Raw genomic sequence first — 24,501 nt, forward strand, 5'->3', positions numbered from 1 at the left:
ATGAATGAAAGGAATCTGCAAAATATCAGCCAGAAAGTGGACAATTTATTTGGTGATCTCAAAGGAGAAATGGAATTAGTTTTCTTCTGATAAATTTCTTGCACTTTATTACTCTCATCCTCTTATTTTTCAGAACCACATCCCAAAAAAGCAGATATTCAAGAGAAGCTCCATCACTGAGTTCCTCCTGCTGGCATTCGCAGACACGCGCGAGCTGCAGCTCCTGCACTTCGGGCTCTTCCTGGGCATCTACCTGGCTGCCCTCCTGGGCAACGGCCTCATCCTCACCGCCGTAGCCTGCCACCACCGCCTCCACACCCCCATGGACTTCTTCCTCCTCAACCTCGCCCTCCTCGACCTGGGCTGCATCTCCACCACTCTGCCCAAAGCCATGGCCAATGCCCTCTGGGACACCAGGGCCATCTCCTATCAAGGGTGTGCTGCACAGGTCTTCTTTTTAGTCTTCTTCATTGGAGCAGAGTATTCCCTTCTCACCATCATGGCCTACGACCGCTACTTGGCCATCTGCAAGCCCCTGCACTACGGGAGCCTCGTGGGCAGCAGAGCTTGTGCCCAGATGGCAGCAGCTGCCTGGGGCAGTGGCTTTCTCAATGCTGTCCTGCACACGGCCACTACATTTTCCCTGCCCCTCTGCCAAGGCAATGCTGTGGACCAGTTCTTCTGTGAGATCCCCCAGATCCTCAAGCTCTCCTGCTCAGATGCCTACCTCAGGGAAGTTGGGGCACTTGTCTTTACTCTTTCCTTAGTATTTCTTTGGTTTCTTTACATTGCGCTGTCCTATGTGCAGATCTTCAGGGCCGTGCTGAGGATGCCCTCTGAGCAGGGCCGGCACAAAGCCTTTTCCACCTGCCTCCCTCACCTGGCCGTGGTCTCTATGACTGTTAGCACTGGCTTGTTTGCCTACCTGAAGCCCCCCTCCATCACCTCCCAATCGCTGGACCTGGTGCTGTCTTTTCTGTACTCGGTGGTGCCTCCAGCAGTGAACCCCCTCATCTACAGCATGAGGAACCAGGAGCTCAAAGATGCAGTGAGGAAAATATTTCTATACATGCTTCTTCATCATCAGTAATGACTTCAGTATTGTCATTATTATCATATCATTTTTGTCATTAAACATATTATCAAAATGTATTATTAGAAATAATCCCAACAGGACTACCTGGTTATTTGGGAAACTGAGAGAATGATTTCCTTAAATATATTTTTATTAATATTTTAACAGCATTTCATTTTGATAGAAATAATGTTATTCCTGTCCTCCTGCATAACAAGTTTTAAAGTTATTTTTAACCAGTCATAGAATCATGGAATCACAGAATGGCCTGGGCTGGAAAGGACCTCAAAGATCATCTAGTTCCAACCCCCCTACCATGGGCAGTGACACCTCCCAGTAGAACATGGTTGCTCAGGACTTCATCTAACTTGTTCTCGAAGACCTGCATGTATGGGGCATCCAGTACCTCTGTGGAAAACCTGTTCCAGTGTCTAACTGTCCTCTGAGTGAAAAATTTCCTTCTAACCTCTAATCTGAATCTCTCCTCTTTTACCTTAAAACCATTCTCCCTTTTCCTATCATTATCTACCTGAGTAAAGAGTCCTACTCCATCCCTTTTATAAGGCTCTTTAAGGATTGAAAGTCTGCAATGACGTCACCCTGGAGGCTTCTCTTCTCCAGGCTGAACAGCCCCAACATTCTCAGCCTTTCTTCATAGGAGAGGTGCTCCAGCCCCTTGATCATCTTTGTGGCCCTCCTCTGGACCCACTCTAACAGCCCACATCCTTCTTGTGCTGGGGGCTCCAGACCCGGACGCAGGACTCCAAGTGGGGCCTCACAAGGGCAGAGCAGAGGGGGACAATCACCTGCCTCCACCTGCTGCCCACTCCTCTCTTGATGCAGCCCAGGATGCACTTGGCCTTCTGGGCTACAAGTGCTCACTGCTGGCTCATGTTGAGCTTTTCATGCAGCAGAACCGCCAAGTCCTTCTCTGCAGGGCTGCTCTCAATGAGTTCTTCTCCCAGCCTATCCCCATGTCTGGGATTTCCCTGGCCCAGGTGCAGCACCTTGCACTTGGACTTGCTGAACATCATTAGGTTAACATAGGCCCAGTTCTCAAACCTGTCCAGGTCCCCTTGGATGCCATCCCTTCCTTCTATAGTATCCACTCCACCTCTCAGCTTGGTGTCATCTGCACTCAAGGCCGCTCTCTATGTTGTTGATGAAGATATTAAACAGTACTGTTCTGAGGACAGACCCCTGAGGTAAAGCACTTGTCATGACCCTCCACTTGGATATAGATCCATTGATCACCACTCTGTGGTTTTGACCTTATCCACTGAATGGTGCACCCATCAAATATGTATCTCTCCAATTTGGAGACCAGGATGTCATGTGGGACTGTGTCAAAGGCCAAGCAGGAGTCCAAGTAGATGACATCGGTCGGACTTTCCTTGTCGTCTGATGTGGTCACTCCATTGTAGAAAGCCACCAGATTGCTCAGGCACCATTTACCCTTTGGTGAAGCCATGCTGGCTGTCTTGGATCACCTCTTTCTCTTGCATGTGCCTGACATTGATTCCAGGAGGATCTTTTCCATGATCTTGGCAGGCACTGAGGCGAGGCTCACTGTTCTGGAGTTCCCTGGGTCCTCCTTTCTACCCTTCATCAAAATGGGAGTGATGTTTCCCTTTTTCCAGTCACCAGGGACTTCACCCGACTGCCAGGACTCTTCAAATAGGATGGAGAGAGGCTTGGCAACTATATCAGCCAGTTCCCTCAGGACCCTGGGATGCAAGTCATCAGGCCCCATAGACTCGTACTAGTTGAGTTTCATCAGGTGTTCCCAAACCTGCTCTTCACTTACAGTGGGTGGGACTTTGCCCCCCCAGCCTCCATCTGTGGGTTCAGGGAAATGAAAGACTTGGGAAGCCTGACTGGCACTGAAGACTGAGGAGAAGACGTTGTTGAGTCCCTCAGCCTTCTCCATGTCTGTCATTACCAGTTCACCCTTGTCATCCATCAGAGGGGGTACACTCTCCTTGGTCTTTCTTTTTTGAGCAATGTATCTGTAGAATCTCTTCCTGTTACTCTTTGCATCCCTTGCCAAGCTCAGTTCCATCTGTGCCTTGGCTTTCCTTATCCCATCCCTGCACATCTGAAACTGAAGCATGCGTGAGGGCCTGGAAAAAGGAACCCTGGACCATAGAAGGCATTCTGGAAACAAAACTTGTAGGTAGGAAGCGCAGTTCTGTGGAGGTGTAGAGCTGATGGGAACATTGTGGAGGATGATCCTAAAGACCTTTGTGCCCTTTTCCCTCCTGACAACAATGTCACTTCCTTCTCAGGAATGGAGTAGCCAACAGAGGTTAGACTGATACTCTGGGATCAAGAATGTCATAAGAAATCTGATCCCAATAAGATATGGGGAGGTCAGGAGCAGCCTGGACAAGAGAGATGTGAGATTTTGGGGTGGGAAGAAGAGCTTGGCCAGCAGAAATTAATGATTTCACAGAGGTAAGAGGGTTCATGTAATGTAGATGCTGCGGTAACACTGACTTAAAACAGTCATGTATGGCCCTTACCTTACTTGAACCAGGAATTTTAATCCCTAAACCTAAATGCTACTACAACACTCTGAAAGGAATCAGTTTTCTCTCTTGTTCACCCTAATGCCTTCCCTTAATACTAAGATTAAAATGCTCTATTGAACCCTAGACTCCTTGGGAGACCTAAAACACCCGTAAACCACAGAGCTTGTCCGTACCTTAACCACAGACCTGACACCACAAGCAAAACACCAAACATTCCTACTAAAACTATGCTTAATCTCTAACCCAGAAAGTGAAAAACAGGTACCGAGGGGGCTAGAGAGAGGTAAACTCTGCCTCAGATCTCCTGCCCCAGCAGGAGGAATGTGACTGGGGCAGGGACTGTGAGGTCACTTCTGTCTCTGCAGCTGATAGGGCAGCAGCAGGAACGTGTCACGGAAAGGGACTGTGAGGTCCCTTCTGTCTGTAGGTGGCACGTCACCCTTGGCTTCTCCCTGGGATCGGCACTTTGGGGCTGACATGTGCCAGTGGCCCTGCTAGGCCAGCAGAAGGCCCCTGCTTGGCATGCTGACTGTGGGATCCCCTCTGCCTCCATCCCCAGGAGGACCCAGGCAGAAAGAAGGCCCGCATAGGGGTTGTTGTGTCCCTTCTGCTTGAGTCCAGGACTGGACAGCACGAGGCACAAGGCTTGGCTGTGTCTAGCCAAGAAGCTGCAAGGCCAGCAGCAGGCCCAGGGCTTGGGAGATGCTGGTGAGTATCTATGACCAGACTCTAGCTTTGTGTTTCAAGGAACAGCTGGTGAGGGTTGATGAGACATTGGTGAAATGATGGAAGTGCTGGGATGAGAGCAAGGTGGTGGACAGAGATGGGTGTCTGCAGACTTCAAGGAAATAGGGCAAAGTGTGGAACAGCATAGGAAAGCCTGCAGAGGAGAAGGAAGACGGTGCTTGTCCCTTTGGCTAGAGCTTCTGAGGAGACGAGATATAGTCATTGCAATGGGGCCTCACTGCTTCCTTGATACCCTGTGCAGGGGTGGGGACGTGTCATAATGAAGTTCTTCTCGTGGCACCACACTGCCCACCACATCATACAGAGCCCAAGAAGAGCCCTGAGCCAGACGTGGGGGTGCAGGATCTCCCCTCCCAGTGGCTGGGGTCAGGCCTTGGCCCTTCTGCTTCACCAAAACCAACCAAGACTTTTCTCAGCACAGCGCTTTGCCTGTCTGCAATCATGGCCTCCAATTATCTGCCCTAACAAGTCCCTGGGGAGGCTTTGTTAGTAACAGCCCTCAGTGGGGCCCATTAATACTCCAAGTCACTTCAACTTTTCCTTCTGACTTTACCTTCTCAAACGGTTACATCATTCTCCTCTCAGTACCTGAGCTTCATAGACTGAGCACCAAAATACACCATGGAACTCATTAAAATGCAGAACGTCCTAAGCAGACATATCTCTCCCATAATTTTCTTCAAGTCTTCAAGACTTGTTCAGCTAATTGGAGAGCTTTCATGGTGTAGTTAAGGAGGAAGATTTCAAGAAGCACCTGAAAAAATATCTTTTCTCATCTTAAAGGATGCGTTTAGTTGAATTTCAGTTTGGAGCATTATTCTCTAACTGATATTGATCCAGGGTGTCTCCTTTGGAGACCTGCATAGGGAGGAAAAGCAGACTCCTGAGGTCTGACACTACACAGAGAACCTTGCTCCTCACCACCCCAGCCCTGACATTTCTCTCTTTGGCGCTTGCATCACTTTTCCTTCCACCAGACTTCGGCACAGAAGTCTGCAGCTGGATGTTACAGCTCCTTTGCACCAGCTCCCTCCTGCTTTCCTTAGAGACCTGCATGCACACAGGTGCAGAAGGGTTTCTCCTTATTTCAAAGCAAACAACAGGAAAACATGCAGCAATTTTCCAAAAGCAAAGCAAGCTCCTCATCCTGTATGCCTCCTGTGAGGTTTCTGTTCCCAAAAGGATGACGGGACAAGAAGTCTTTTCACAGAATCACAGAATCACAGAATCGTCTAGGTTGGAAGAGACCTCCAAGATCATCTAGTCCAACCTCTGTCCTAACACTAACAAGACCTCCACTAAACCATATCACTAAGGACTACACCTAAACGTCTTTTAAGGACCTCCAGGGATGGCGACTCAACCACTTCCCTGGACAGCCCATTCCAATGCCTAACAACCCTTTCAGTAAAGAAGGTCTTCCTAATATCCAACCTAAAGCTCCCCTGGCGCAACTTGAGCCCATTCCCCCTCGTCCTGTCACCAGGCACGTGGGAGAATAGACCAACCCCCACCTCTCTACAGCCTCCTTTAAGGTACCTATAGAGAGCGATGAGGTCGCCCCTGAGCCTCCTCTTCTCCAGGCTAAACAACCCCAGCTCCCTCAGCCGCTCCTCGTAAGACTTGTTCTCCAGACCCCACACCAGCCTCGTTGCCTTTCTCTGGACTCTCTCGAGCACCTCCATGTCCTTCTTGTAGCGAGGGGCCCAAAACTGAACACAGTACTCGAGGTGCGGCCTCACCAGAGCCGAGTACAGGGGGACAATCACCTCCCTAGACCTGCTGGCCACGCTGCTTCTTGTACAAGCCAGGATACTGTTGGCCTTCTTGGCCACCTGAGCACACTGCTGGCTCATATGCAGCTGCCTATCAACCAGTATTCCCAGGTCCTTCTCGGCCGGGCAGCTTTCCAACCACTCATCTCCCAGCCTGTAGCTCTGCTTGGGGTTGTTGTGCCCCAAGAGCAGGACCCGGCACTTGGCCTTGTTGAACTTCATACAGCTGACCTCAGCCCATCGCTCCAGCCTATCCAGATCCTCCTGCAGAGCCTTCCTTCCCTCGGGCAGATCGACACACGCCCCTAACTTGGTGTCATCTGCAAACTTACTGAGGGTGCACTCGATCCCCTCGTCCAGGTCATCGATAAAGATATTAAAGAGGACTGGCCCCAGCACTGAGCCCTGGGGGACTCCACTAGTGACCGGCCTCCAACTGGATTTGACTCCATTCACCACAACTCTCTGGGCCCGGCCATCCAGCCAGTTTTTAACCCAACGAAGCGTACGCCAGTCCAAGCCGCGAGCAGCCAGTTTCTTGAGGAGAATGTTGTGGGAAACAGTGTCAAAAGCCTTACTGAAGTCAAGGTAGACCACATCCACAGCCTTCCCCTCATCCACCAGGCGCGTCACTTGGTCATAGAAGGAGATCAGCTTCGTCAAGCAGGACCTACCTTTCATAAACCCATGCTGACTGGGCCTGATCGCCTGCTTGCCCTTCAAGTGCCTCGTGATGACATTCAAGATAATCTGCTCCATGAGCTTCCCTGGCACTGAGGTCAAACTAACAGGCCTATAGTTCCCCGGGTCTACCCTCCGGCCCTTCTTGTAGATGGGCGTCACATTTGCTAGCCGCCAGTCGACTGGGACCTCTCCTGATAGCCAGGACTGCCGATAAATGATGGAAAGCGGCTTGGCCAGCTCCTCCGCCAGTTCTCTCAGTACCCTCGGGTGGATCCCATCTGGCCCCATCGACTTGCGTACATCCAAGTGCTGTAGCAGGTCGCCAACCATTTCCTCGTGGATAGAGAGAGAGATCTTTTATACCGATAGACCGGACATTATAAGTGTTAAGATTAGAATTAATCCATATGATATTAATTCAATGATAAATGAGGATGAGCTTTCTAAGGACACAGACTGCAGATAGATGGGCAAGCTTCAACTCCCTGAAGCTCAAAGCAGCAACCGGGTTGGTGAGGGCGGTCGGAGTGATCCAGGAGGAAGGGGAGGGCAAGCCAGGAGAACCATGGGAAGTGCATAGGTCCAGACAGGCAGCTGGAAAGGGGACATTCAGCAGGGACTGTTTAATCAAGACAGGTGGATGTACCTGGAAGATGAGGGAGCACACCATGATAGACAAAGCGATGACAATGCAAGTACAGGTGAACACCAGTATTTCTTTTTCTGTGATGAAAATACATCCTGAAAATGCATATTCCTTCATGAGAGAAACTACACTGTGTGACATTTTACGGAAGGGATTGAATCATTTGAGGTAATGAGTAGTTGCTTTATGACTTTGGTCCTGAAGAAAATAGTGGGTACTGAGGCAGAGCTTTGCTGTCTGACCATGAGAAACCAGTGCCAAGGTCTTCAGAGTAGTTTACTCACATTTGAAATATTTCCTTGAAATCACATTTCCTGGTTCTGCTTTCAATGAAATCATTAGGCGTCCAGAGGCTCTGGTGCATTTAGGGTAATTCCTTGGAATGGAAGCTGTGTGAAAGGACCTGCAGGAGAGCAGAGCCCGTTGGTGGATAAGGTGGAGACAGGTGATGTTTCCCGGGCACCTCACACCATTTCAGTGCGAAATGACCCATCAGGTCAATGCGCAGAGTAAGGGAAAGTCACACATATTGTGCTGGAGTGTCCGAAGGCAAAAAGCACTGCACTGTGCCTCAGAATAACCAAGGAGACCTAATCCAGTTCATCTGTGAGATAAAGCAGAGTGAAGGATGTTGTGTCCTAACATGAAGAAGGCTGTACATCCCTGGTGAAGGAACTATCTTTTTGTGCCATCACCAATGCAAATTACACAAGAACTACATCAAATAAAGGTAACCTGTCCCACCCTGGCCCTGTCACACCATGGGGCAGCGGAGGGAGCTTTTTCACTTTCAGCCTCTTTTTCAGAGAGGCTTTGCCCTCTCCCTGCGCACCATGGGGCAGAGCCTGGCCCTGGACGCTCCGTGAGTGCTGTGCTGGTCCTGGCAAGCGGCGGTGAGGGGACGAATGCCCTGGGCCCCCTTCCTGCTCTGCCCAGGCCAGCAAGGGCCCAGAGCGGCCTCCTGTCCCCTGCCCCTGCAGCTCTGGGCTCCCTTCCCCAGCCCTGGCTCTGCAGCACCAAGCCCTGCTGGGAGCCCTCCCCTGCATGCTGCCACCGCTCCCTGACGCTGCTGGTGCCCTCTGCCGGGCACTGCCCAGCCCAGCCCAGCCCCTGCCCACCTCTCCCCACCTCCCGGACCTCTCCCCAGCCCAGCAGCCCAGGCTGGGCTGGCCCCAGGGCAGTGCCCACCGCAGGCTGCTGCAGGGCTCTGGGCACGGCCACCACAGCCCCAGCCCCTCGCAAGGCACCGCAGCTGCTGGGACAAAGGCGGCTCTGGGCGTCCCCAGCAGCCCCCGGGCTGGGGCCAGCCACGGCTCAGGAGATGGAGGGCCGTGAAGCTGCAGAAGCCCTGGTCTCCTGCCTGGGAGATCCCCAGCCCAGAGTGCCTGTGCCGCGCAGGGCCAGCCCCGCTCCCCAGGCCAGCACAAGAGGCCTGGCCCAGGCACAGAGCCGCTCCAGATTCCTCTCCAGGACTCCATTTGCCATCAGACCCAGCACCACTGGGACACTCCCAGGCCAGACAAGGCCAGTTACTGTTTGCTGGGCCATAGGCAAGCAAGAAGGCAGCTCCCAGTGCAGCCCTTGGTCCTTCACTGATCGCTCGGGGGTTCTGATCCATTGTGAGGCCCAGAAAAGCAAGAGGTCTGTTCAGGAAGCAGCTCCTTGGGTGTATTCCTGAAACCAGGTTTGCAAGAGGCGTGCAGAGATATTGAAGAGATGCCGATGTAGAGGTAACAGGACTGTCACCAACATACAGGAGATCTCAGGGCTTATCCAAACACAAGAAGCACAATGTGGAAGCCAGAAGAGAGCAGCAGTGAAAAGGCCACGTCCTGCTGCTGGCCATGGCCATGGCTCCAGGGAAGCAGCAGCCCCGACCCGAAGGCAGCAGAGAGGCAGAGCCCAGCGGGCAGTGAGGGGCAGCCGCGAGGGCCAGCGGGGCCGCTCCTCCCTGTGGCAGCTGGGCTCTGGGCCCTGAGCCCCTCCTGTGTGCTGGGGCTGCTCCCCCAGCTCCAGAAAAGATGGGAAGGGATGGAAGCTGAGACCAATGAGTTTCTGCTCGACTCTTTTTTGTCTTTATCTAAACGGGAAGCCCACTTCCATAAGTACATGAGATACATGGTTCAAAAATAAAATAGAATGATAAACACATAGGATACTAACTATATCATTTCTGAATGAAAATCGCAATGTTCATAAAATAGTATAAAAGTAAGGTAAGACTGTTCTAACACTTATTAAGAAAAAAGAAAAAAAAACAACAAAAAATAAAGTGTCCTGTTAGGACTTTGCGCCCATTATTAATGATGAAGAAATGTATCCAAAGAGTTTCCTCAATGCATCCTTGAGCTCCTTGTTTCTCATGCTATAGATGAGGGGGTTCAAGGCAGCAGGAATGACAGAGTAGAGAACTGCTACAACCAGGTCCAGGGATGGGGAGGAGATGGAGGGGGGCTTCAGGTAGGCAAACATGCCAGTACTGACAAACAGGGAGACCACGGCCAGGTGAGGGAGGCACGTGGAAAAGGCTTTGTGCCGGCCGTGAGAAGAGGGCATCTTCAGCACGGCCCTGATGATCTGCACATAGGACAGCACAAGGAACACAAAACAACCAAATGCTAAACAGACACTAACTACAATAAGCCCAACCTCCCTGAGGAATGACTCTGAGCAGGAGAGCTTGAGGATCTGAGGAAGCTCACAGAAGAACTGATCAAGCTCATTACCTTGGCAGACGGGCAGGGAAAATGTATTAGCTGTGTGCAGCACAGCATTGAGAAAGCCACTGCCCCAGGCAGCTGCTGCCATCTGGCCACAAGCTCTGCTGCCCACGAGGCTCCCGTAGTGCAGGGGCTTGCAGATGGCAGCGTAACGGTCGTAGGCCATGAGAGTAAGAACAGAAAATTCTGCTGCTATAAAGAAGAGAAAGAAAAAGACCTGTGCAGCACATCCTTGATAGGAGATGGCCCTGGCGTCCCAGAGGGCATTGGCCATGGCTTTGGGCAGAGTGGTGGAGATGGATCCCAGGTCGAGGAGGGCGAGGTTGAGGAGGAAGAAGTCCATGGGGGTGTGGAGGCGGTGGTGGCAGGCTACGGCGGTGAGGATGAGGCCGTTGCCCAGGAGGGCAGCCAGGTAGATGCCCAGGAAGAGCCCGAAGTGCAGGAGCTGCAGCTCGCGCGTGTGCGAATGGCAGCAGGAGGAACTCACTCACAGAGCTGATGTTGGCCATTTGCTGACTTTGGACACAGCTGTCTGTTGAAAAGGAGAAGGCAGAAAAAGGTTAGAAGAGACTTATCTCAGGAAAACCTGTTGCAAGCCTTCGAGCACCCCCAGTCCAAACCTCTCTCTTTGCAGGAGAACCTTTCATGCAGCTCTCCTGTTTGAGCTGCGGCTGGTGCTGGCTGAGAGTGGCACTGGGAGCAGGGGCTGCTGTGGGCTCCAGAGGAGTCCTTCCTGCTGTGCACTTTAAGGGAAGCAGGAACATGGGGGAAACTCAACTCCATTCAACTTGGCGGTTGTTGCAAACAAGTCATCTGAACGCAGAGCCGAGCTGTAGGGATTTTGTTTGCTTTATTTTATCCCAGTAGCCCCTGTAATGCTTAGGATAGGTATTGGATGGTTGAATACCCTCACATTTCCTGTACACTCCTGCTGATATTTGATGGGAGTGTCCATTAGTGAAGACTGAGAAGAGCACTTCTGTCCACCAGTCCTGTTCTCAGCTGCCTTGTGTCGCCCCTCTCTGAGCTGCACTATCATCCCATTCAGGCGTTTCCCTGAGAAGAAACAGGAGAATGCTGCTGAGGGAGAAGGGCCACAGCAAGCCAGACGGAGCTTGGGAGCTTCTCCTCTTTCCATGGCTGCAGGAGCTCTGGGGCAGCTGGCAGAGAGCCCGGCATGGCCAGGCAGGGCAGGGTGTTCTGGGCTGACTGGGGGCACCTGGCTTAGGGAAATCCGAGGGGCTTCTGCCAGACTTCCTCACCTCGCAGTGTCATCCAGCAGGACTCCCAAAGCCTACTGCATTGCCCACTGCCCTCCCAGAAACAAGACCCAGCAGGAGACCCTTCCAGGACGTGCAGCTGCATGGCCCTGCAGCCAGAGACTTCCCTTGTCAAGGGCTGTGCAGATTTCTCCTGCAGGCAGCTCTCAGCATCCTCCCACTGCCAAGTGCCTCCAAGCCCTCTGTCCTTGTCTCCTCTCCCCGTGCCAGCTGCGGTCAGAGCCCCCAGCCCTGCTGCGCTGTGCAGAGGAGCTGCTCCTGGGCAGAGCTGTCTCTCTGCACCACGGCCCTCTTGCCAGGAGCTCTCTCTGTCCCAGGAGCCCGGCCCAGCTCAGCACCAGACGCCCAGACCAAGGCATTGCAATCCCCCCTCGGGGGGCTTTGGGGAGGAGCCCACGAACCTCAGGCACTGAGAGACAATTGAAGACATCTCTCCAGAAGTCCAAAGCAGAGGCAAGTTTCCTGCAGTGTCCCCCTGAGGGCCAGCACTGACACAGCCTCCCTTGGAGCTCGTTAGAGCAGAGCATTGGAGGCAGTGAGGACACGGAGGCAAAGGCAGTGTGAAGGTGACCCTGATGTGTAGGAAAACTGGATGTGTTTCACCAAGCACAAGGGTCAGGCCTTGATCCCAGGCCCCTGGGAAGGGAGATCTGTTCCCTTCACACAGTGCTCAGGGCTCTTCCTGGGGCAGGAGGAGATGGGGATGTGCATGGGCAAGTGCAGGAGAATGGTCCGAGCCCTGCCTGGTTCATGGGTGGGGGCGAGGAGGCAATGAAGCCCTGGTGCTTTACCGATAAGCTGTCTCCTCCTAGGCCTCAGTGGCAGAGACAACAGCCAGAGCCATGGACACAAAGACCTGGGTCCTGTTGGGACTTTCAGCCTTGCCACAGCCCTTGCTGCTCTCCACAGCAGACTGTCCTAGGGACTTCCAGACCTGCACCTCTTTTCCTGCTGGCTCTAGACCCTAATCTGTGTGGTGTCACACCGGATCTGAGCTGAGTCTGATAACTCAGATCTTCCTGGTGGCCATGCTCCTCGTAAGGCAGCTCTGTAGGAAGCTGGCCTGGTTCCTGGTGAGCAGCACCACTGCTCGTATGGCATCCCTCGTGGTGCCCAGGCCCTCCTCCTCCTGGGCACTGCTCCCTCAGCAGGGTCCCAGTCTGCCCTGATGGGTGGGGTTCCTCTTCCTCTAGTGCAGGACTGGGCTCTTCTCCTCGTAAATGTCAAGAGGTTTCTGTAGGCAAAATCCTTCATTTTTTCATTGTTCCTCCACACTGATGCTCCATTCTGTCAGCTGTTCATGTCTGCAGGCAGATGGCTCACCCTGGTTATGCTGTCTATTACAAGATAACTGCATCAACAATTGCAGGACAATTTGGACAATACAGGATTTAGTGGAATAAAACTGCAGCATACTATCACGGAATTATAGGGGATGGAATTCCAATGGATTCTACCTTTTCTCTGCTTCCTTCTCTTGCATGCTGCCATTGTGTTTGGAACCGCATTCTAAATGTTGTGCGGCTGTGCAGGGACAAAATTAGAAGGTCGAAAGACCAACTGGAGCCCAACCTATCTATTAAGGATAATTTAAAAAATAATGATTTTTTTTTTAGTTCATTAAATTAAAAAAAAAAAAAAAAGGAGTAATGAGAATCTTCATCCTCTATTGCCTCTATTGGTTGTGGGGGGAAACATAGGTAAAGGTGATGAGGAAAATGCTGAGGTTTTTATTGCTTCCTTTGCCTCAGTCTCCAGCAGCAAGAACAGTTGTTCCCCTGGTACTCAGACTCCTGAACTGGTAGATAGGGACAGCGAGTGGCATGAAGCCCTCATAATCCATGAGGAAAACTTTTGAGACCTGCTACTCCACTTAGATGTATGCGAGTCTATGGGGCCAGATGGGATCCACGTGTTGGTACTGAGGGAGCTGGCAGAAGTGCTCACCAGGCCACTTTCCATCATTTATCAGCAGTCCTGGCTATCAGGCAAGGTGCCAGTTGACTGGCGACTAGCAAATGTGACGGCCGTCTACAAGAAGGGGCAGAAGGAGCATCTGGGCAACTACAGGCCTGTCAGTCTGAGCTCGGTGCTGGGGAAGCTCATGGAGCTGATTATCTTGAGTACCATCACGTAACACTTACAGGACCACCAGGTGACCAGGCCCAGTCAGCAGGGGTTTATCAAAGCCAGGTCCTGCTTGGCAAATCTGATCTCCTTCTAAGACAAGGTGATGTGCTCAGGGGAGAAGAGAAAGGCTGTGGATGTGGTCTACCTAGACCTCAGTAAGGCTTTTGAAACTGTTTCCCCCAGCATTCTCCTGGGGAAACTGGCTGCTCAAGGCCAGGATGGATGTATGCTTTATTGGGTTAAAAATTGGCTGTATCTTCTTTTTCAAGAATTTCATCAGTGATCTGCATGAAGGGATCGAGTGCACCCTCAGTAAGTTCGCAGACGACACCAAGTTAGATGCAAGTGTAGATCGACTCAAGGGTAGGAGGGCTCTGCAGAGGGATCTGGATAGGCTGCACCCATGGGCTGAGGTCAACTGTATGAAGTTCAACAAGGCCAAGTGCAGGGTCCTGCTCTTGGGGCACAACAACCCAAGATAGTGCTGGGGGAAGGGTGTCTGGACAGCTGCCCAGGGGAAAAGGACCTGGGGATACTGGTGGATAGTCGGCTGAATATGAGCCAGCAGGGTGCTCAGGTGGCCAAGAAGGCCAACAGCATCCTGGCTTGTACCAGGAATAGTGTGGTCAGCAGGAGTGTGGAAGTGATTGTGCCTCTGTACTCGGCCCTGGTGAGGCCACACCTTGAATACTGTGTTCAGGCCTGGGGCCCCCAGCACAAGAAGGACAGGGATCTATTAGAATGAGTCCAAAGGAGGGCCACGAGGATGATCAAGGGGCTGGAGCACCTCTCCTATGAAGACAGGCTGAGGGAGTTGGGGTTGTTCAGCCTGGAGAAGAGAAGGCTCTGGGGAGACCTTACAGTGGCCTTCCAGTACCTAAAGGGGCCTACAGGAAAGCTGGGGAGGGACTCTTCATCAAAGAGAGTAGCGATAGGACTAGGGGTAATGGTTTAAACTGAAAGAGGGTAGATTCAGATCAGACATTAGAAAGAAGTCCTTTACTCAGAGGGTGGTGAGGAACAGGCTGTCCAGAGAAGTTGTGGATGCCCCATCCCTGGAGGTGTTCAAGGCCAGGTTGGATGGGGCTTTGAGCAACCTGGTCTAGTGGAAGGTGTCCCTGCCCAGGGCAGGGGAGTTGGAATCTGTGATCTTTAAGGTCCTTTCATACCCAAACTCTTCTGTAATTCTGTAAATATGAAACACAGCACCATGCCAGCTACTAGGAAGAAAAATTTACTCTTTTGCAGTCAAAACTAGGACAATATTCACTGCTTATTCCATACCATGTCTGTCATGCTCCGGTCCAACACTTTCCAATTAATCACCACCACCTGTCTTTTCTGTCTTTTGATATGCTCAAAAAATATCATTTCCTTAGGCTATTTGTGTCTATAATAATACTAATAATACTAATAATATATTCTATTTTTATGTTGCTGTTTTTGTTATTATTATTTCCTTTGTGTCCTATTAATCTGCTTTTATATCAAACCATAAACTTTTTTTTTTTTTTTTTTTTTTTTTTTTTTTTCCTCCCAATTCTCTCCTCCATCCCACTGGATGAATAGCTTTGTAGTGTTGAGCCGCCTGCCGGGTCAAACCACAGCAAGTCTTCTTGGTGCCTAGCGTGGAGCACAAAGGTTGAGATGACAGATCTGACCAGAGCGTTTTAAAAGTAAGCTGTTCTAAGCATTAGATCAGTTTAACAGTTGCTGATCACAATGTCGATCTTTTTGATCTGGGGTCTGTTGTGCCTGTTTTCGGAATTGTGTTGTATAGCACATTGCTAACTGTCTGTCTTCCATGTCATGCTGTTCATCAATTCTGGGGGCAGGTTTAAGTTAATCTTTTGCTGTATTGGATAACACTGACTTCTGATAGGATAAAATTATTGTCCCCTCAATGCCTCATGAATCACCTCTTCATTTCTTAAAAATTATTTAGAATTACACTCTTTTATACTCTTTGCCTTTTCTCCTCGGGGAGGAAATGTATGCAGGGCAGGGTGGTGATGGTGGCTGGAACTGGGATGGACAGTGGGGGATGCTTTTCACCACTTCTTCCCTCTCCCTTTCTCCTGCACCTCCCCCTTCTCCTCCAGGACAGGCATATAGCCTGTCCAAAGCCACTCCAAACATTGCAACAAGCATTGCAGGCACTCGGGCTCCTGAGGTGCACCCAAAGTTAAACCGACCCCTGTGACAGGCTCTAGAGCCACTCCAAACCTTCAATAGGCCCTGCAGCCACTCCAACTGCTCTGAAAGGCCCTGCAGCCAGAACAACTCCTGTGATGGGCCCTGCAGCCACTCCAGCCCCTGCAAGGGGCCCCATGGCTGGGCCAGAGAACCAGCCTGTGCCACTATCGGTTGCCTCTTTATGCAAGAGAAAACAATGGGTGTGGAAGTCAGTTTTTCTTTAGAAAGGAAAGAAACTCCTACCCAGACAAGAAAGGAGGGAGAAGAAGATAAGGCAGGTTTCTCCAAAGTTGGGCCATCATGGAAGCAGGAGGACAAAGAAGAAGAGATCATATAAGCATCAGAAACCAACTGGTCCCTATCCCAGTGTTAGCTAGGAGATATGGGAAAAGATTTCAGCCCTCATCTCGGTGAGCACATTCGGTGCTCCAGTGCTGGGAGAACAGGGCCAGTCGCCTGGAATTAGAGGGCAGGGAAGCCAAGCAGCCGGATTTTGATTGACAAAGCCATTGGAAAAGGACACAAGGAACTTAATACTGTCATGCTCGAAGGAAAGGTATCCCTTCAAGAAAGATCTTGTATGTCAACCAGGAAAATGGACCACCATGGAGAGGGGTATCCAGTACCTGAGGGAATTAGCCATGTTGGAGGTGATTGATAGTAACCTAGACAACAAACAGCTGTCCAAAGATCCAGATGAAGTCAAGTGCCCATGACCCATGTGGCAGACATTTGTACAGAGCGCACCATCATCATATGCCAGCTCATTGGCAGTAATGACCTGGAAAGACCAAGAGGAACCCATGGGGGATGAATCGGCTAGCCAACTACAGCATTACAAAGAAAGTCTCTCTTCTTCCCTATGAGCCTGTGTCTCATCTACGGAGAAACTTTCTCATGAGATGCCAGAACTACAAGAGGATACATCTTCCTCCCCACCTGCATGAACCAATAGCTCAGCTATCAGGTGTAAGTATCCATCTGCCCAAGAAAGTTGATATACTGCGTGCATACTGCGTGCAGCCCTGTGGTTTTAACTGTGTGACCATGGAAAGGCCATGAAAAAACGGGATGCAAAAATCTACCTCCATCTTAGAGGCACGGATACATGAAGTGCAAGTGGCCAAGTTCAGGGGGACCCCTGCCTGGGGAAAGGCTGGGCATTGGTCAATCAGTGATGAGCAATTGCATTCTGCATCACTTGCGTTATACATGTAATAATAATAATAATAAAATGTGTTATTCTTTATTGTTATTGTTACTGTTATTCTTCTATCTTTATTTTCTGTCTTTTTAAACTGTCTATATTTCAACAAATAAGCTTTTGAGTGGTGGGTGTGAGCTAACAGCTCTGTATTGCTCTGTATTGCTTCGGTGCCTGACAGGTTAAAGCACAACATGTTTGAAAACAACAGTCCAACAGCACAAATCACACTTGTAAAAGTCATCTCTCCTGTGTTCAGAGAAGGGCACTCGGTGATGACTTCAGTCTGCTCCAAGCACCACAGCCCAGCAGAGACCCTGCTGCCTTTGGGAGCTGTCAGCCCTGAGGCCCTGGGGACACCTCGAGGGAGTCCAATGGCACAGAGCAAGCGATGCCATGGTTGGGTGCTGTGCTGCTGAGCTGGGCCAGGGCTCCTGGGTCCAAGGGGAGCTCGTGGCAAGCGGGCAGCGCTGCAGAGAGACAGCTCTGCCCAGGAGCAGCTCCTCTGCACAGCGCAGCAGGGCTGGGGGCTCTGACTGCAGCTGGCATGGGGAGAGGAGACGAGGAGAGAGGGCTTGGAGGCAGTGAGGAGCATAACAACAGAGGGCAGCGTGTGGCAGGACAGATGTGCAGGCTCTTGGCACCGTGAGTCTCTGGCAGCAGGGCCATGCAGGTGGGGTTGCCACAGGGGTCTTCTACAGCTGGCACATCCAATGGCTGATAGCATCTGTCAGGATGGGTCTCTCTCTTTCACCAGCAAGGAGCAGAAGATGCTTTAGAGAATGGCATTTATGGTTGGATGTTTCAAGAGAAAGACCAAGGCAGTTGATACCTGAAATGCAAGCCTTTTTCCGTAGGCTTTGCTTTCTGTTTCCTACAGTGGAGGGGAGGCAGGTTTCATGGTAATGGATTGTCAGGATTGTACAGGAGACTGAGACTCCTGGAGCATTGCAGTGAGGGACCAATATGCCATCAATGAACTTCATAAAGTCCCTTCCCACACCTCAGCCCACAGACTGCACCAACATCATCATTGTGGTCCTCTCAGGCTTTACCCTAGCTGATTTTTAGGAGCTACAAATCCTCCAATGCCCAGTGCCCTGCCTTTGGGAGGTGTCTGCAGGCTTGAGGTGAGCACAGATCGTTTGCAATGAGCAGGGAGCTGCCTCCTCTGCAGGCAGAGCTGCAGCCCAGGAGGGTCTGCTGAGTGTCCGTCTGTCCCTCCCTGGCCTTGCCTCCCCTGGCAGCAGCACGCTGCCATTCCTCCTGGCTTCTCCACCTGGCCGTGCTGCTGCTGGTCTTGTTCCCAGGCTGCCTGGGGATGGGGGTTTCACCTGCCCATGGAGTGAGCCGTCGGGGTGCTTGGGGGAAGGGGAGTACGGGGACAGGGTGAGGGGTCTGGAGATGGGCACTTGGAGCCTGGCTTCTTCTGCTCTCAGCAGCGTCCAGGTTTTTTTGAGATGCACTTCTGCGTGCAACTGTCCTGTAGATCAAAGAAACGCCAGCAGAGGGCAGCTGACAGCAGGACTGATGGACTTGGGGCCTTAACACTCTAAAGGACTCTGGGCTGTAAGGGTACAGTCCGTTTGTCTCTGAGGATCCACAGGGTCTTATTGGAGTGCAGGAGAGATGCCTGGACTTCTGACTTAAAAACAGCCTTCAGGTGTGTTGGGGCAGCTAGAATAAAAAATACAAAATAAAAAAAAAAATCCCAACAGCACTCCTCAGCAGTTGGTTTGAATGTGAGCCAAACTGGGGCAAAAGTCTTTGATATTAGCAGTAAATTAAAGCTGAGATGACACCAAATTCCTCTTTATCTCTGCCTGTAGGACAGGACTGACTCTACCATTGCCCAGAGCAAAGTCTCCTGCTCCCAGGGACACCCTAAGGCAGGACCAAGTAGAACTCAGGAAAGGGACCTGCCATATGCCTGCCTGGCTGTGGAGAATCATTTGGGGAGGTTTAAATGAGAAATGGTATCAGTTTCCCTCTAGTAAGTCGGTTGTACATTATTACTGCCTTTCTATTCTTTGAGCAGGACCCGATGTCTCTAAACAGCAGATGTCCAACAGCAGCTCCATCACCGAGTTCCTCCTGCTGGCATTCGCAGACACGCGCGAGCTGCAGCTCCTGCACTTCGGGCTCTTCCTGGGCATCTACCTGGCTGCCCTTCTGGGCAACGGCCTCATCCTCACCGCCGTAGCCTGCCACCACCGCCTCCACACCCCCATGGACTTCTTCCTCCTCAACCTCGCCCTCCTCGACCTGGGATCCATCTCCACCACTCTGCCCAAAGCCATGGCCAATGCCCTCTGGGACACCAGGGCCATCTCCTATGCAGGATGTGTTGCCCAGGTATTTCTGTTTGTCTTCTTTGTTGGAGCAGAGTATTGTTTTCTCACCATCATGGCCTATGACCGCTACATTGCCATCTGCAAGCCCCTGCACTACGGGAGCCTCGTGGGCAGCAGAGCTTGTGCCCAGATGGCAGCAGCTGCCTGGGGCAGTGGCTTTCTCAATGCTGTGCTGCACACGGCCACGACATTTTCCCTGCCCCTCTGCCAAGGCAATGCTGTGGACCAGTTCTTCTGTGAGATCCCCCAGATCCTCAAGCTCTCCTGCTCAGACACCTACCTCAGGGAAGTTGGGGCACTTGTATTTAGTTTTTCTTTAGCCTTTGGTTGTTTTGTTTTCATTGTGTTGTCCTATGTGCAGATCTTCAGGGCAGTGCTGAGGATGCCCTCTGAGCAGGGCCAGAACAAAGCCTTTTCCTACGTGCCTCCCTCACCTGGCCGTGCTCTCCCTGTTTGTCAGCACTGCCATGGTTGCCTACCTGAAGCCCCCCTCTGACTCCTCACCATCCTTGGACCTGGTGGTGGCAGTTTTATATGTGGTAGTACCTCCAGCAATGAACCCCCTCATCTACAGCATGAGGAACCAGGACCTGAAAGCCACGCTGAAGAAACTGATTCTAGTGGTAATATTCACTTAGCAATGAATGGCTGTCTCACTTGTCTAGTTTTGTTCAAGTTAATCTCAGGCAATTTGTGACCTTTAGGTGTAGCATTTTTTAAAATTCGGTTTGCAGTTAAATGTTTGTTTTCATTCCTCTTTTCCAGATGACCAACCCTCTGTGTGACCCAGAGAATGTGTTTATTCCTAAATGACACCTGGCCTGTGTTGTGGCATCTTCTTAGTAAAATGAAGTTGCTCAGTGCTCAGGGCTCTTCTTCCCAAACTGGAGTGCAGAAGATGCTCAGGGAATGCTAGGCTCAAGGCCTCACTCTTGTGCTTGGGTGCCACCAGGACACAGGGGCAGGAGGGCACGGGGTGCTGGGTGAGGGAGTCAGGGCTGGACTGAGTCGTCACTGGCGGATTCCCAGTGCCCCTGGAGGCCCTGACCGCTCAAGAAGCAGCTTCCTGGGATTGAAATGTGACAGGGCTGGCGGCATCAGGGAGGTATCGGGAGCCACCAGGATACCCTAAGGGTTCTCCTGGGATGCCGTGTGCCTTGTGTTGGGTGGGCAGCGAGTGGGTCTTCACAGTAAAGCTAAGCCAAAGGATGCACGGGCTGATGGGAGCTCTGCAATGCCAGGACACACAGCGAGGCCACAGCACAAAGGTCTCAGAGGCCTTCAGTGAACAGTAGGAAAGGACCAAGACTGGGTGACCAGGCAAGGGCAGGGGGGTGGGGAGAGATGGGCAGGGGCTGGGCTGGGCTGGGCAGTGCCCGGCAGAGGGCACCAGCAGCGTCAGGGAGCGGTGGCAGCATGCAGGGGAGGGCTCCCAGCAGGGCTTGGTGCTGCAGAGCCAGGGCTGGGGAAGGGAGCCCAGAGCTGCAGGGGCAGGGGACAGGAGGCCGCTCGGGGCCCTTGCTGGCCTGGGCAGAGCAGGAAGGGGGCCCAGGGCATTCCTCCCTTAACCGCAGCCTGCCAGGACCAGCACGGCGCTCACGGAGTGTCCAGGGCCAGGCTGTGCCCCGTGGTGCGCAGGGAGAGGGCAAAGCCTCTCTGAAAAAGAGGCTGAAACTGAAAAAGGTCCCTCCGCTGCCCCGTGGTGTGACAGGGCCAGGGTGGGACAGGTTACCTTTATTTGATGTAGTTCTTGTGTAATTTGCATTGGTGATGGCACAAAAAGAGAGTTCCTTCACCAGTGATGTACATCCTACTTCATGTTAGGACACAACTCAGCGTCCTTCACTCTGCTTTATCTCACAGATGAACTGGATTAGGTCTCCTTGAGTTTTTCAGCCTGAGTTTGCTAGATGACCCAGGAAGATGACCCAGGAAGGTAAATGGATGTTCAAGTGCCTAGTAGAACTAAGGGAGAGTATCATGGGTTTCCAATGGCCATTTCAAATCTAGGTCAACCCCAGGAACCCACTGGAGAAGAGGTTTGTCTTTGAAGGGGTTTCCTGTGATGGGCTGGGCTGGGCTGCAGTTACAGGGACAAAGACCACTGCTGGCAGTGGAGGTGCCCTGGGAACTCCATCTATCTCCACCTGAATCCCTCAAGGGGCTCTGGTCTCCTGCAGATCCTTTCTGAAAGCTGACAGTCCATGGAAGTACCTCAAATACAAAGGGGTCTCTGGTGGTTTTCCCTGATTGCTTATGCTCAGACAGCAAAGCTCTGCCTCAATACCCAGTAATTTTTTGAAGTCCTTAACTAATAAAGCATCTACTCATCAGCTCAAATGATTCAGTCCCTTCCGTTAAATGTCTCACGTGAATGATAATTTCTATCATGAAGAAATGTGTATTTTCAGGATCTATATTCAGCACAGGAGAAGAAATACTGGTGTTCACCTGTACTTGCTTTGTCATCGCTTTGCCTATCATGGTGTGCTCCCTCACCTTCCAGGCTCAAAACCTGACTTGATTACACAGACCCTGCTGAATGTCCCCTTTCCAGCTGCCTGTCTGGACGCATGCACTTCCCATGGTTCTCCTGGTTTGCCCTCCCCTTACTCTTTGATCATTCAGACCGCTCTCACCAACCCAGTTGCTGCTTTGAGTTTCAGTGAGTACCAGCTCGCCCATCTCTCAGCAGTCTGTCTAATGGTTTCCTTAGCAAGAAACTCATCGTTTCTCATTGAATTAGTATGATATGGATTAATATTAACATTATTATTTTAAGTTTCCTATTAATCAGTTTAAAATAGATCATGTACAGTCATTGTTTTGGGAAGGTAAACTTCACTGGAGGCTAAAATATGAGGAACTTGAAGTTCGTTTGTTTATTTTGTATTTTTTTTTTTTAAATTGCAGCATGATTTCCTGCTGTTTGTTTTTAAATAGGAAAAACCCTCCTCTTCCTACCTATACAGGGCTTCAAAGGAGTAACCCGAGACCAATATCTACAGGAAAATGATGTTCCAAACTGAAATGCAACAAAATTCAGCCTTTAAAATGAGGAAAGATTTTTATTAGATGCTCTTTGAAATCTTCCTTCTTAACTGCACCATGAAAGCTTTCCAATTAGCTGCACAAGTCTTGAAGACTTGAAGAAAACTGTGGGAGAGATAGGGCTGCTTAGGACTTTCTCTGTTGTAATGTGTTCTGTGGTGTATTTTAGTGCTGGGTCAGTGAAACTTGGGTACTGCGAGGAGAATGATGCAAGTGCTTGAGAAAGTAAAGTCAGAAGGAAAAGTTGAAGTGACTTGGAGTATTAATGAGCCCCACTGAGGGCTGTTACTAACAAAGCCTCCCCAGGGACTTGTTAGGGCAGATAATTGGAGGCCATGATTGCAGACAGGCAAAGCACTGTGCTGAGAAAAGTCTTGGTTGGTTTTGGTGAAGCAGAAGGGCCAAGGCCTGACCCCAGGCACTGGGAGGGGAGATCCTGCACCCCCACGTCTGGCTCAGGGCTCTTCTTGGGCTCTGTATGATGTGGTGGGCAGTGGGATGCCACGAGAAGAACTTCATTCTGACACCTCCCCACCCCTGCACAGGGTATCAAGGAAGCAGTGAGGCCCCATTGCAATGACTATATCTCGTCTCCTCAGAAGCTCTAGCCAAAGGGACAAAAACGTCAGGGCTGTTGGGGCCTTCCATTCTTGCCAGCACCCTCTGCCTTCTCCTCTGCAGGCTTTCCTCTGCTGTGCCACACTTTGCCTCATTTCCTTGAAGTCTGCAGACACCCATCTCTGTCCACCACCTTGCTCTCATCCCAGCATTTCCATCATCTCACCCATGTCTCATCAAACCTCACCAGCTGTTCCTTGAAACACAAAGCTAGAGTCTGGTCATAGATACTAACCAGCATCTCCCAAGCCCTGGGCCTGCTGCTGGCCTTGCAGCTTCTTGGCTAGACACAGCCAAGCCTTGTGCCTCGTGCTGTCCAGTGCTGGACTCAAGCAGAAGGGACAGGACAACCCCTATGCGGGCCTTCTTTCTGCCTGGGTCCTCCTGGGGATGGAGGCAGAGGGGATCCCACAGTCAGCATGCCAAGCAGGGGCCTTCTGCTGGCCTAGCAGGGCCACTGGCACATGTCAGCCCCAAAGTGCCGATCCCAGGGAGAAGCCAAGGGTGACGTGCCACCTACAGACAGAAGGGACCTCACAGTCCCTTTCCGTGACACGTTCCTGCTGCTGCCCTATCAGCTGCAGAGACAGAAGTGACCTCACAGTCACTGCCCCAGTCACATTCCTCCTGCTGGGGCAGGAGATCCTGAGGCAGAGCTGAGCTCTCTCTAGTCCCCTAGGGACTTGGTTTTCAATTTCTGGGTTAGAGTTTAAGCAAAGTTACAGTGGCAATGTTCCCAAGCAACTTGGCTCACGTTTCTGGGTTAGAGAGTGGAAAAAACCTTACTGGGAAGGTTTGGTGTTCTTCTGTGGGTATCAGTTCTGTGGTTAGGTAAGCTCTCTTGTTTATGTTTTGTTGTTGTTGTTGTTGTTGTTGTTGTTGTTTTTTCTGGCCTGCCACGAAGTCTAGGGTTAAGCAGAGCATTTTAATACTAGTATTAAGGGAAGGGATCAGTGTGAGCAAGAGAGTAAAGGTAAGGGAAAGGGGAATGGCCTGAGTTTTCCTTTAAGTGATACTTGGAGTTCAAGCATTAGAGAAATGGATTCCTGTCAGAGTGTTGGAGTAGCATTTAGGTTTAGGGATTAAAATTATTGGTTCAAGTAAGGTAAGGGCCATATGTGACTGTTTTAAGTCAGTGTTACCGCAGCATCAACATTACATGAACCCTCTTACCTCTACGAAATCATTAATTTCTGCTGGACAAGGTCTTCTTCCCACCCCAAAATCTCACATCTCTCTTGTCCAGGCTGCTCCTGACCTCCCCATATCTTATTGGGATCAGCTTTCGGATGACAGGGTTTGGATGTTAGTTGTTCATGTATAGCATTAGGGACTACGGCAAACCTTTCTGGGTGAGAGCTTAAGCAAATATTGAGTGGGAGGGTTTGGTGTTGTGCTTGGGGTGTCAGGTCTGTGGTTAGGGTATGGGCAAGCTCTTTGGTTTAGCCTTTTGTTTAGGTCTGCAAGAAGACTTGGGTTAAATAGAG

At 51.1% G+C, this 24,501-nt stretch overlaps 2 protein-coding genes and 1 pseudogene across 2 annotated transcripts; 2 read left to right on the forward strand and 1 right to left on the reverse strand.

Moving 5' to 3' along the window:
• Positions 1-499: 499 nt before the first annotated feature.
• LOC126913612 (olfactory receptor 14J1-like) lies at positions 500-8,327 on the forward strand. Its single transcript, XM_050716032.1, has 2 exons — positions 500-1,000; positions 8,268-8,327. Exons 1-2 carry the CDS (start codon positions 500-502, stop codon positions 8,325-8,327), a joined length of 561 nt encoding a protein of 186 aa, XP_050571989.1.
• A 1,414-nt stretch (positions 8,328-9,741) lies between these two features.
• On the reverse strand, positions 9,742-10,455 carry LOC118261273 (olfactory receptor 14C36-like). Its single transcript, XM_035572034.2, has one exon. The coding sequence runs from the start codon at positions 10,453-10,455 to the stop codon at positions 9,742-9,744; it is 714 nt and encodes a 237-aa protein (XP_035427927.2).
• An 8,798-nt stretch (positions 10,456-19,253) lies between these two features.
• LOC126913613 (olfactory receptor 14C36-like) lies at positions 19,254-19,983 on the forward strand (annotated as a pseudogene).
• Positions 19,984-24,501: the final 4,518 nt, after the last annotated feature.

This window comes from Cygnus atratus, chromosome 31 (genome assembly GCF_013377495.2).
Source record: "Cygnus atratus isolate AKBS03 ecotype Queensland, Australia chromosome 31, CAtr_DNAZoo_HiC_assembly, whole genome shotgun sequence".
Classification (NCBI taxonomy): domain Eukaryota; kingdom Metazoa; phylum Chordata; class Aves; order Anseriformes; family Anatidae; genus Cygnus; species Cygnus atratus.

Bases quoted from the DNA above. Each gene is read 5' to 3' on its own strand.
- LOC118261273 (XM_035572034.2), bottom strand. From the start codon at position 10,455: ATGGCCAATGCCCTCTGGGACGCCAGGGCCATCTCCTATCAAGGATGT.
- LOC126913612 (XM_050716032.1), top strand. From the start codon at position 500: ATGGCCTACGACCGCTACTTGGCCATCTGCAAGCCCCTGCACTACGGG. The intron at 1,001-8,267 runs GTGAACCCCCTC...CCTCTTTTTCAG, and splicing joins ACTCGGTGGTGCCTCCAGCA to AGAGGCTTTGCCCTCTCCCT.